Source organism: Vigna unguiculata, chromosome 7 (assembly GCF_037176805.1).
Source record: "Vigna unguiculata cultivar grain cowpea cultivar isolate G323 ecotype 2 chromosome 7, ASM3717680v1, whole genome shotgun sequence".
Taxonomy (NCBI): Eukaryota; Viridiplantae; Streptophyta; class Magnoliopsida; order Fabales; family Fabaceae; genus Vigna; species Vigna unguiculata.
In genome coordinates, this window is record NC_140798.1 from 2,556,811 (window position 1) to 2,569,969 (window position 13,159).

A 13,159-nucleotide genomic window follows, 5' to 3' on the forward strand; every position below is an offset into this window, starting at 1 on the left:
TCTGATTTTTCACTCAAAAAATATACCCAAGTTTTTCTTGATAGATCATCAATAAAACTCAGAATATACCTTTTGTTGCTGCTTGATACTGGTCGAATAGGTCCACATAAATCTGCATGAATAAGTTGCAAGTTCTTTAATGCCCTCCATAAGCTCCTTTTTGTCATGGCATTGTGGTGCTGCTTTCCAGCCAGGTAATGAGTGCACAAATCTTTGGGAGTTGTGATTGATGGCAACCCTTTCACCATTTGTTTAGAGACAGGCATTTTGAGGCCATCATAGCTCAAGTGTCCTAACCGATTATGCCACAATTGAGAATCCTGCTTCAAGTTCACTTGAAGGCAAGTTGCCTTTGTAGACACAATAGGTGCTGAAAGAACAAACATCTGTTGCCATTCATACTTACTTCCATGATTTGTCCTCGATCAGGATGAATAACAACACATTTGTTGTGCTGAATTGTTATCATCAATCCCTTCTCTTGCAATTGTCCTATACTCAATAGATTACTTTTGAGTTTAGGAACATAGAACACATGTGAAAATACATGTGTGATGCCATGTAGAATAATTCGAACACTGCCTTTTCCCATCACAGTAATTCGTGCGTCATTTCCAAGTTTCACTTTGTGACGATAGGTCTCATCTAATTCTGAGAACCAATCCTTGTTACCACTCATGTGGTTACTGCATCCAGAGTTAAGAAACCAGTCTGTTTTGTTTCCATCATTGAGGTCTGCAGTGGCCATTATAAAAGCTCATCTTCTTCTTCTACTTTGTCCTTCTCTACTTCAGTATAGTTGGCCTTCTTCCCCCACGTAGGACATTCATATTGAAAGTGTCCAAATTTATGACACTTAAAGCACTATATCTCAGCTTTGTTGAATGATTGTCTTCCCCTTCCTCTGCCTCTGAAAGATCATCCTCTGCTTCGTCCTCTTCCACTTTTGTCATCAGTCATGACTTGCATGACTTGTTCTTCTTCAAGAGTGAGCAACATTCTCTGTTCATGAACGAGTAAGCTACTTTGGAGTTCATCAATGGTCATAATATCCATATTATTGGATTCTTTGATGGAGCAAACGACGTAATTAAATTTTGCAGTCATTGACCGCAAGATTTTTGCGGTTATGATATTTTCTTTCATGTTTTCACCACATGCCTTCATGTTTTTGGCTACCTTCAGTGTTCGACCAAAGTAGGAGTTAACTGATTCACCTTCCTTCATATGTAATGTCTCAAAATCTTTGCGCAATGCTTGTAATTATGCTCGTTTGACTCGTGTGGAGCCTTGAAACTTTTGCTTCATTGAATCCCAAATGTTTTTGGTTGTTTCATCATTTAAAATTGTGTCCAATATTTCTCTATCAATTGCTTGATAGAGATAATTTTTTATCTTCAAATCCTTCATTTTTTGTTCTTCCAATGTCTTCAGTTCAGCTTCAGATGCATTCATTTTATCAGAAATGTTTGCAATTTCGTGTTCCACCAAGTGCCAATACTCCTTTGATCGTAAGAAGTTATCCATCAACTTTGCCCAATGATCATAGTGTCCATCGAACTTGGGAATAGCAGGCTGCACATACTTTCCAGAATCTGCCATTGTTCTGTCTTTGACTCTCGTAGTGTTTCTCTTCACACTCACCCAATATTTGGTTTAAACCCCTCACTTTAAGTGTTTCTCTCACACTCTCCCTATGTATGGTTTAGCCCCTCCCTTGGTGTTTCTCTCTCTTAACTCTGGTTTTGGTTCAGGCCCCTATAAACCTGGCTCTGATACCAGATGTGAACGTTTAACAAGTAAGATATGCTCTGAAATTCTGTACTTGAAAATTGTTATTAAATACTGAAACTGATTACACATTTGAAACCAATGGAAACTAAATAACTGCTCCATTACTCACAGATAAAGTAATGGCATAACAGACTAATACATGAGCTAGAAAATAGCTCAAATACTCCCTAAAATATAGGTCCAGTTATTGACCTGGTTTATTCACAAATAATAACTATTAAACAAGAATTTAAAACTAATTAAAAAGCAATTTAAAATCAATTAACTGCTGATAGATAATTCGACACAAAATAAGAAACAAAAGACAAGCGTGTATCTGACTTTTTGTATTTTTTTATTTTTCATGAAAGTTACGTTACATGCACCTGAAAGAAAAAAAAAATACTAAAATGTATGAAGAAACATTTTTTAAGATTGATTTGGTTGAATATATATATATATATATATAATTTTGAGTAATTGAAAGTGTGCACATGATGGATTCCCTCACTTGCTTACTTCTTCATTATTACTATAATTTTTATTAACAATAATATCAGGCACAATTATCAGGCACAATTATGTACAGCCATCCTTCAAAACGACGACGTTCTGGATGCCCTTACTTGCTTACTTCTTCATTATTACTATAATTTTTATTAACAATAATATCAGGCACAATTATGTACATCCATCCTTCAAAACGACAACGTTCTGGGGTCCTGTGAGTTTCCACGGTTGGAATCCAGAACTTCTGGGAGTGAAAAACAAAATTATAGCTAAAGACAAAAGAGTTTCTATACCTATTATTATACAATTTTGAGTTGTCCAAACAAAAAATAATATTAAAATCTTTTGTTTCCTTGTATATAGAAAGTGTGGTGGATACTATTTATAAAGACAAAGATAATCTTAAACCAAATTGATTATTATATGAACATGAATATATAAGATAAATTCTTTACAGCTTTAAGAAGTTAAACATTACTTAGTCTTAGTTAAATATACTGTTATATCATAGCTTTGTTATACAAAACGAATATTAGAAAGTTCATGATCTATTTATAAATATTATTTATTTATATTTTGTTATCATCAAATTTTCATTTTGAGATAGTCTAGAATCAAATTTTCATTTAGAGATAGTCTAGAATATTTGAACAAGTACTTCTTAATAATATGCTTTTAATTTTTTCTTTAATTTTAATCACTAAATAAAGAATTCTTTATTATATTTATTTCAACTAAATTCAATATGAACTCATTTATAAATTTCATATGTCCACTTACCTTTTATTAACAGTTTTTATTAAATAAAGTAAATATAAATATTAAAATTTATGGTAGAAGTAAAAGAACTATTAATTAAAAATTTCCTTCATAAAAATACATATTATGTTGTATCATTTTTCTTGTGGTACGCTTTAATCTGTTGAAGTTGCATTTTTAATATTGAAAAAATAAATTAAAAGTAAAATTTCTCAATAAAGAATTAATTTGACTAGTAAAAAACCACAATTGACCTCTTGCCTAAAAAATAAATAGCTTCAAGAATAAGTAGTGAATAATGATGTATATATTTTCATTACAACTGTTATAATAGTTTGAGTAGGGTACTGAAATATTTTTCTAGTAACTAAATTTTTAAAAATGTAAAGATCTTTTAAAGCAAATTTTTAATAAAAAAATACATTTTTTTATGGTTTAATTTAGTGTGAAATGAATTTGAATATTAACATTACTATAGGATAATCTAAATATTAAAATTACGTAAAATCAAATTCATAATTTCTGAAATCTAAATAATAAGAGTAATATTATAATTTATTTGCTATATGTCAAAAGAAAAACAAAAAACAAAAAATTAAATTATTCGAATTCAAATGATAAATATTTTTTATTTAAACAATTGTTCGAATATGATGAAATGCAACTATGATGGATTTAAAAAGTATAAACTCTTTCTTAGTCTCAAAGCTTTCCCATCATATGTATTACATATACATATTTATTAGTATGTATTGTTTTAGAATGTAAATTGAACAATAGACGATATTACAAGAGTATCTGAATACAAGTTTAATGTATCTTTTGGAAATATTTGTATATAATAATGAGAATTTTATTTCAAAATTGTATACCACTTTAAACATAAAATATAAAATAAAAACAAGATGACAATTTTGTAAGTATTTGAGAAAATTATGTTCTTGAATGAAACGATATTAAAGCATTCATAATATATAACTGATTATATTACATGGTGTCTAATATAAAAGGAATGTTAAAAGTAAATTATTTAACTTGTTATAGTTAATAAATAATTGTCTTACTTGCCAAGTTATTGTTCTTCAAAGGTTAAGTCCATATATGTGATACCATTAGAATCAAGAATGAAATTGTTGATTAATAACAATAAATAGAGATACGAAAATTATAATTAAAGAAAAAGAAGGTTTGTTACTTCTTAGCTTCCAGAACATTGAAATAAATTGTTAATCGGAAATATTAAAGTGGAAAAAGCAAGTGAGAAGATGATTTTTGAAAGACAAGTTTAAGAAATTGAGTCAAAAAAGAAGAAAAGATTATCATATTATATAATCAATAGAAACAGAACAAAGAAAGTGCAGAATAAAACATGGATCGAATCTACAGTGTGAAAACTGAAATTCTTTTTATGCAATTCTCAACCATTGATCCTCTATCAATTCTCTCCCTAAATATTAATCTCTTTCTACATTATTTTATAGCCAAATAATTTTCCCAAGATTAAATTATTGTTGATCATATTAACTGTATTTCAAAAATATTGTAAGACTAAAAATTTGTTGGTTTTAGTTTATTTTGGAAAAATAATTACTTTTATAATGATGTTTTAAAAAAGGAAATTATTTTTTAAGCAAATTAGTTTCACACTTTAATACCCCCGACTAATCTTCTAACCTTTCGTTCTGCAACGTTTTCATTTTCGGTTTCCTTTTTTTTTTTAATCATTTATCTTGTTTATATTTATTCTTATTTTTCAATGGGACAATAACAAAACTGTGGCAATTGGCTTGGTATTTTATAATTAGAAACTGCTGCTATTATCATTACATTGAAACCAGACATATACAAGGAAGACTAAAATAAAACGAAAAGAAAAAGTGGAGTAACAAATAAAAAAAAAGCAATAAATAAATTAAATATATTTAGTGACAGTTTAATAAATTATACTGTCCGGAATGGTTCCCATATGTCCGGAATAGAGAATATTCAAATTAATTGGCCAAAATATAAATGTGGGCATTACTTAAATATATATTCAGTCTCCATTCCTTTTATATTTATTCCCGTTTTATTAATTTATTTAGTATGTTATTTTAAAATTTATATAATTAATCGGGGCAATACTTCCTCAGAGAAGCATTCCTCATATATACCCCACAGCTATATTGGAATGGATAATTAAAAAATTGGAAGGATTTCTAGCATTAGGGTCGGTCAACAATAGCATGTTAATAATTAACATGGCTTTTGCAAAACTATCTTTCCTTATCATTGTCTTGCAAATCTCACGCACTATAAAACCAAGTTTCTGCACCTCTTGCAAATTGCAAACTGCTCCTCTCTAAATATCTCAGAACTAGTCATCCCCTCGAAGATTTTGAACTCATAATATCAATGGGGAATAAAAACTCAGCAACTTCAAAGGCACGTAGTGGCCAGAGAGCAAAGCTTGCTTCAATAGAACCACAACCGCACAACGTTGTTTCATGGCAAAGGAAACTCTCAACAAAGTCAGAGGTAGTGAATGTTAGAGCGTACCCCACAGAAAAACAAGGTGAGAAACCACTGTGTGATGATCACACTTTCTCTAATTACATTCAACGTACTAATTATAAAATCAGGAGCAACTCAAACATTGGTTGCCGTGAGGGCCAGAGAGATCCTGCATATGCAGATCATGTGAATAATGGTACCAACAACAACAATGAAAATGAACAAGATCCTTTTTCAGATTATATTCAGAATGCTAGGAAGAAGTTGAGAATGAGAACTTTATCTAGAAATACTAGCTGACAGAGGGTAAGACCTGAGCATCCAATTTGAACTAAAGCTATGTGAATCATAGTGATGTAATGTCAGTTACCTTTTTCATTTCATGTATGTTGTGCCTTCAATCTTCTTTGCTGGGTGGAATGAGCTAGAATAAAGAGAAACATTCTCTTGTTCTGAAGTTATTACTAAAACTGTACAATGGTGTGAGTTATTTAGCAATGAAAGTTTACTTATATTTAAAATAATATATTATCCGTCAACATGACATAATGCAATGAAATATAAGATAATCTTTCTATTTGCATAAAATTTATTAACTTAACCTACTTTATGAAGTAGAGCCATGCAGAAACCCATCCAAACATAAATATGAGAACTACTAATGAGAAAATGAGCAAGAGAAGTGCCATAAATCGTCCTGATGATTGGTACAGAAAACAGAATCTACATCATGCAAATTGGATAAGACACTCCTCTTACGTAGACAAGTTATTAGGAAAAACTCTCACGAAATATCCACAAGTAAACTGACACCTGCACGAGAACATGGCACTTCCAAAACTTAGTGACGTTCACATCACAGGTATCTTCAAGGAAACACTTCTCTTCCTATGTCAACTCCATATCCAGCAAAATTCCTTGTCACTCCATTCCCACATACCTGCTAAAGATGCATGTTGATCCTTTGCAATTTAATATAATCTGCACAAAGTGTATATTAGAGTAGAAACACCAATAGATAATCATTCCAGAACTTAGCTTGCCCCTCACCAGACCACTCCAATAGAGAACCACAAGGGAGCAACACAACTTACAGATTTCATATTACAGAAGTCTCTCCTGCACACAAACTCAGATTCATCTATATTTTGGAATCACTCTATCCAACAAACCAAATCTATATACCACGAGATTATACCATGCACTGTTTTTCTCAGTTAAACATTGTCATATCCACCTGTTCAAAAGGTTTAGATTAAAGATGTCAAAACGTTCAATACTCAACCGCTAAGGCTTGCTGACACACCTGATACCAACAAACTGAGATACACAATATAGTGGGCTAAAGAGAAATACTTAATTCAGCATATAAAACCTCCCAAATACTTACCCTTTAAAGCGGCAAGTCTACACTTAAATGAATACAATGAAAGGCTTCCATGTAGCCACTTCTCTTCGATTTATATTCAGGCAAAACCATGAGTTAAAAAGGAATCCCGATAATATTTCAATGAAGAAAAGAAACTGCCAGCAAAAACTGATCATCCACCTAACATAGCGAATGAAAATTTACCTTCAAATTTAAACAAGCTCAAAAATTGAGAACAGCGTTTAACAATCACGAGTTATTTATAGAAACATCTGCAATAAGTAAAAAATCATTGGCATAATGTGAGTGATATCTCACCCCCTCCTCCAACCTTAAACCAAAAATTTGCATCCCAGATCGTCTTTATACATTCCTCTGAATTTAAAATTTTTAGCGTTATTTTGTAGGTAATACCAGGTAACCAAAATTCAAAAAAAAAAAAAAGTTCACTATAATAAAGTCTGATTGAAGGAATTTATATAATTAATTTTTCGAGAGATGGCTAATTTCTACACTTAATAACAACCATACATATGGTTGATACTATGTAACATCCATGTCATGTTCAACTCGGGTCACAATCTTTATATATGGAGTCTAAAATTTAAAACTTTTCTGCTTAAACAACTGAAATTTTTTTATATGAACTGAAAAGTTTCACAAACTGTATATCAATCCATTTTCTGTATATGGCAGGCACGATCTCCCTGGGCATAGATGAAGATGAGGCAGACTCCTATCTGAGTTCATATGAATATTGACACAAGAAGTGCTACAAGTCCATTCATCGCCCACCGCCCCACCGGATGGAAGCTAATCCAGCTCCATTGACGTAAGCATTGAAAGCTTGCAGTACTTGCTTGACAACACAACAAATCTGATCATGTCCACTGTTCACATCAGAAATCTTCAATTTAGTGGTCATCTTCATTGGTTCCAGGGCAGTTGTCTAGAAGGGCTTCGCTTGATTCGTACTGAACAAATAGGAAGGAAGAAAAAAAAAATGCAATCAAAGTTAGAGGCTTCTAATTTCTCAATCATACTGGATATGCTATTTCATCTGATAAAAATATCTTAAAATGAACTTTTACTGATTACCAAGAAATAAATCAAGCGCTTACTTACTTTGCATCCACAGAAGAGGCAATAGTTAAATTCATCCCTCAGTTTCATCAAAACAGAGTTTAATTCCTGCATCCATTACATCCCGTCACCAACACCGTCAAAATTGCAAAAAATACTTAGACCAAGTTCAACAGTAATGAGCTCAAAAAATTAACAAATGAATCGCAACAATTTCTGAATGTTGTAAAAAAGAGAGACTTTGTATTCCGTTTCCATACTATTTTGCGCAATAAACATAATGAGAACCAAAAACTGGGTCAAAAGAAATATAAGTGAAAAAGTTATGGTTAAGTTACGTGCCTCTTCTGTTATTTCTTCCTCTTCTTCTTCTTCAACCTCTGAATCATCATCATTCTTTTGTGGCTCAACAATTTCCCTATTTTCCAATTGGTCAAGGGCAGCCTTTGCCTTATTATAATTAATTATAACTCTCTTACTCTGCCACTGTGACTTCTGCCTGAACCCAAATTCTTTCATTAGATCCTCTTCTTTCCTCCTTTTCCTGTTCATCATGATTTCCTCCTTTTTCCTCTTCTCCTTGTGGGGATCTTCTAGTCCTACACCAGCTCGGGACCGCCGAATTTCAATCCCCACTGGTTCGGCCCTGCCTGAGCCCTGCTTGCCAAGGGCAGAACCTGGAGTGTAACCCATCTGTTTGAGAAGCTTAAACCCAATGTTGGATTGTGGTATTGGAGCTTCAACTTTTGCTAATGTTTGCTCATCCTCTTCTTGTTGCTTCCTTTCTCTTTCAAGTTTTCGCCGCTCTTGCCAGCTTAGAGATTTCAACTGGTCCCTTGAAGGATTGACCAAAGGATCTTTCTTGCTGGAAATCTGCATGAAATAAAGCGATTTAGTATCACTTTGTATGGTAACTGTAAGCTGTAAAATGAAAGGCTAAGGAAAATTAATCATCTGGCAATAACTCTTTGGAAAGGCAAACAAAATAGCTTCCAGTATTCATACTTCATTCTTTTAAGTTACTACTCAAATTTGGTCCGCTTAAGATACAAGCGACATCAGCAATGACCGTCAAAGCTTAAAATAGTCATCCGATTACCCCATTGATGTATCTATGAACACCAATTTGATCACTACAAATGTGCATTTACATCAACTTTTAATTCAAATTCTTCAAAAAAACTAACTTAAAAAGTTGAGCAAACCTTTCTTCAAGGTTTAATTTAAATATTTACTCTTATTTTTCAGAAAACATAACTTCTGTACACGGCCTAGTGCGGGTATATATAAAGTGGGAGAAAAAACAGAAACATGCACACACGTACACATAAACCCAAAGTTTAAAATACCGTCCGCAAACACAATTGTTACTTCACAACACGGTTTTCTCAAGTCTCCAAAACTGCAATTGCAGCTACATTTGTCTCCAAAATCGAGGATTGAGACAAAATTGCAACCTTGACTACTACAGGCAAGCAAAACTAACTTCTTAGTAACCATCTAACACAAATTTGCAGAAATTAAGAAAAATAAAAAATCAATTTTTCACCCACGGAAACGAATGTCCAATAAAATAACTGTGAACAGAAACCAAACTGATAATGTTATGAAACTGTTTGTTAGCAATAAAGCACCAACTTTTCAGAGCTTAAACTTAAATTCCAAGACCAAATTGTAAAACCATGTGAAGTTACTGCAGGGGTATGGGAAGGGGGAAAGTTAAAGACCTAATGTCATTCATACGCCATGGCAGAACCAAAACGACAACGGAGAAGGGTAAAACGGTGAAGTAACTAGTAACCTTTTTCGATGAAGAAATCTTGGGAGGGTCGAAAGCATCGGAAGGAAGAAACTGAGAAAGGTCACCCATGTAGTCATCTTCTTGCACCTCGTTTCCTTGTGAACCGTTTTCTCTCTCTCTCGTCGCCGGTGATGAATCCATCGCCAACAAAAACTACAATGGGCTTACGAAGACGCGAGCTGATCATGAATGTGCTTCGAGATGGGCCCATCAGGCCCATTGATAATAGCCCAATTCAATTGTCATGAAATATCTTAGAAATAATCCAGAGACTATTCTTTATATGTTGATAATAATATGTTTTTTTATATGTAAATTATAACTTGAGATTTGTGATAAATTTTACATTTTGTGCATAAACACTATCTAAGAAAAGAGGATTTTCTTAAGAAAATGTAATGATAAGCAAGAAAAAACTAGAAAAACTATTAAAAAAATTTTACTATGTCACATATTAAAGTCACAGTATACTTGAAATTGTCCCTATTATCAATAAATTATTCTCCCAGCCACACTTCGCACAAATAAAATTCACCTCACGCAAATAAAACAACAATACTAAACCAAAATCAATAAGTTCCCTGATGTTTTACTCAACAAAGATTTTATCTCACACATACTTGTAATAAATTGAATATGAATAATTCCTCTTATTTGAACGAGAAACCATTAAAATTAATTAATTTATAAAGTAGATCTTTATTTGACTGAAAAAAAATATATACACAAAAGCCTCTTAAAATTATTCAATTTCTCTAGTTATTCGTAGTTGGAAGTGAGGAATATCAATATAAGTATTTCAAAACTTTTTTTAGAAACAAATACCACAGCCTTAGTTCTATTCCCTTAGACAATTTGTCTCTTCTCTTCTCTTAACTAAGTGCATTTTCCATCCAACTCAATCTTGTTCTTTCTCTTTCTCTTTTGATCTTCATTTCTTCTTAAATTATAGGCCAGTTTTAGGTTTGTGGAAGACTCCTCTTCAAATCTACTTGAACAATCGTATAAGTTGATAATTTAACCTCCACCTCCTTTCTCTATTTTGGGATGCTAATTTATGCTTTGATCATGATTAGAGCCTCATTCTTTTTTGTGTTCTTGTGTTTTGGACTTCTTTAGGTTGAATTGAAGGTTTTAATGCTCGAATTCCTTGAGGTTTTCTTCTTTTTCTCAATTTCGGTATACCTTTAGAGTAAGGGAAGCTAGATTTTGTTGAAATTTTGAAATGAACTGTTTATATTGCTCATTAATTGTGTTTTGATATGTTGAATTGTTGAGTGCATGTGAATTGTGATGGTTTGTGTTTTTTCTGGTTTTGCAGGCTAAGAATATTTGAAAATTTGTTGTTTTAGCTTGAGCGAGAATCTTTAACTTAAGCGAAAGCACTTGTCGCTCAAGCGAGAGAAATCTATTTCAAGCAAAAATAACCAGAATTTCACTTTGCTCTCTATTCGAATTTTAGCTTAAGCGAGAATCATTAGCTTAAGCGAAAGCCTTGTCGCTCAAATGAGAATCTCTAGCTTGGTCAAGAAACCACTGAAACTGTTTTTGTTTTTGTTTAATTTTAGCTCAAGCGAGAATCTTTAGCTTAAGCGAGAAACTCTAACTCAAGCGAGAATTTATACCTCAAGTGAGAAGCTTTAGAGTTTTAATTCCTTATTTTTTTAACCTATGATTCACTAAGTTAATTAAAAAAATATGATGTATGAAGCAATGCATGAATTATGTTGGTATTTTGAGACTTGACTTGGTATGTTGCTGCAAAATATGTTATTGTTTGATATTTAGAATTTGAAATGAAATTATTGATATGTGAATATAAAAATATGATTAAAGATGTATATGATTGTGAAAGTATTGTTGTGAAACTGTGATAATAATGGGTTAGCAATGACTCTCCAAGCAGTAGAGGCCACCAACAGTGCAAGTCTCTAGTGATTCTGATTTCAAATGTATATATCCGGATAATTGAATTAGTATCAAATGTCTTTGTGCAATTATGTTAATTATGGAAGTTTGTCTATATATGGCTTATAATTGATGAGTCTTAATGGTCTTAAGATAAATCTTTTGTATACTAGCTTACTCTTGCACTTTGTGGTCTTATGTTATTTTCTTCTTTTGCAATGATCACAATTTTCATATGAAGAAGCAAGTTTAAAGTCACCTCTGAAAAATGCGAAGTCCTTAGGAAGAGTTATGGGATTGCAACAAATGTATGAATGATTAGTGTGTTCAATATAGGAATGTTTTTGCAGATTTAGTTTTGTTGTATAAATTATGTATTTTTATAATCTGAACTCCTAAAGGACTTTATTAATATATTTTTTATTTCTTTAATCTTCCTTTAGATATTATTATGAAATGTCTTATTTTATTAATTTTATACTACTAAAATGAGATATTACAATGTTAGTATAGATTATTGATATTACAAGAAGATACTTTTTTGTTCTTTTTTTTTATTTTAAATGTTTAATTTTAATACAATAAACAAATTTGTTTAGTTTATTCGCGTTTATTTTTTTAAAAATACATGTCTATTTAATACGATAAATGTATGTTTACTTGTTTTAATGTCTTGTGTAGTAGTTTTGTTAAATAAATAATATTTAATTTATTCAATATGATCTATGTTACTAATGTAACCATTTTTCATATAAACAAGTAGTAAATTGGTTAACAAATGAATATTAAGCATTCTAACTTATGACAGATAAATTATTTGATTATTTTGAAATGTTCACATTTAGTAACATCAGTATAAAAAATTATTTGATTATTTTGAAATTTTCACATTTAGTAACATCAGTATCAAAAATTAAACTGCAATTATTTTTACTTATTTATTTATTTTTAAATGAAAAATGAGAAGGCACACGTATATTTACTTGGGCATTGCGCGCCAAAACAAACTAACCACAACGAACTCTTATTCGTGAACCACACGGGAAACTCTCCCTCTCTCGCAACAGCAACCATCGCAGTGTCACTGCACTGTGTAAACGATCACTGTATCGTTCGCAAGCGAAAACGAAGAACAAGAATTAGGTAATAAACTCGTTCGTTCGTTAATCCATCGCTCGTTAAACCTTACGCGGTTTCTTTTTCTCTTCACTTCGTTTAACTCAAATTCGATTTCGTGTTTGGGAAGGGAGAAGAAAATAGAAAGACATGGTTTGCAACTACGTCTGCGTGAATCTCGCATTCGTTGTCGTCTCGGCAACTTTGATTTCTCGCTGTTTCGGATTTACGGATCCCGCTGACGGTGATTTAAATATCTGTTCATATTGTTCTTGATTATTCTTGTACAGTTCTAGACCAATCTTTCACTCAAAGTTATTGAAAAATTGATTAAATAGATTTGTTAT

The 13,159-nt window shown here is 31.8% G+C and overlaps 1 protein-coding gene across 1 annotated transcript; it reads right to left on the reverse strand.

Annotated features, from left to right (window-relative positions):
- Positions 1-7,356: 7,356 nt before the first annotated feature.
- On the reverse strand, positions 7,357-9,953 carry LOC114190176 (D111/G-patch domain-containing protein). The gene is made up of 4 exons (XM_028078970.1): positions 9,789-9,953; positions 8,330-8,860; positions 8,030-8,095; positions 7,357-7,878 (listed from the first exon to the last, which is right to left on the reverse strand). Exons 1-4 carry the CDS (start codon positions 9,927-9,929, stop codon positions 7,819-7,821), a joined length of 798 nt encoding a protein of 265 aa, XP_027934771.1. The 5' UTR covers positions 9,930-9,953; the 3' UTR covers positions 7,357-7,818.
- Between the last annotated feature and the right edge of the window lie 3,206 nt (positions 9,954-13,159).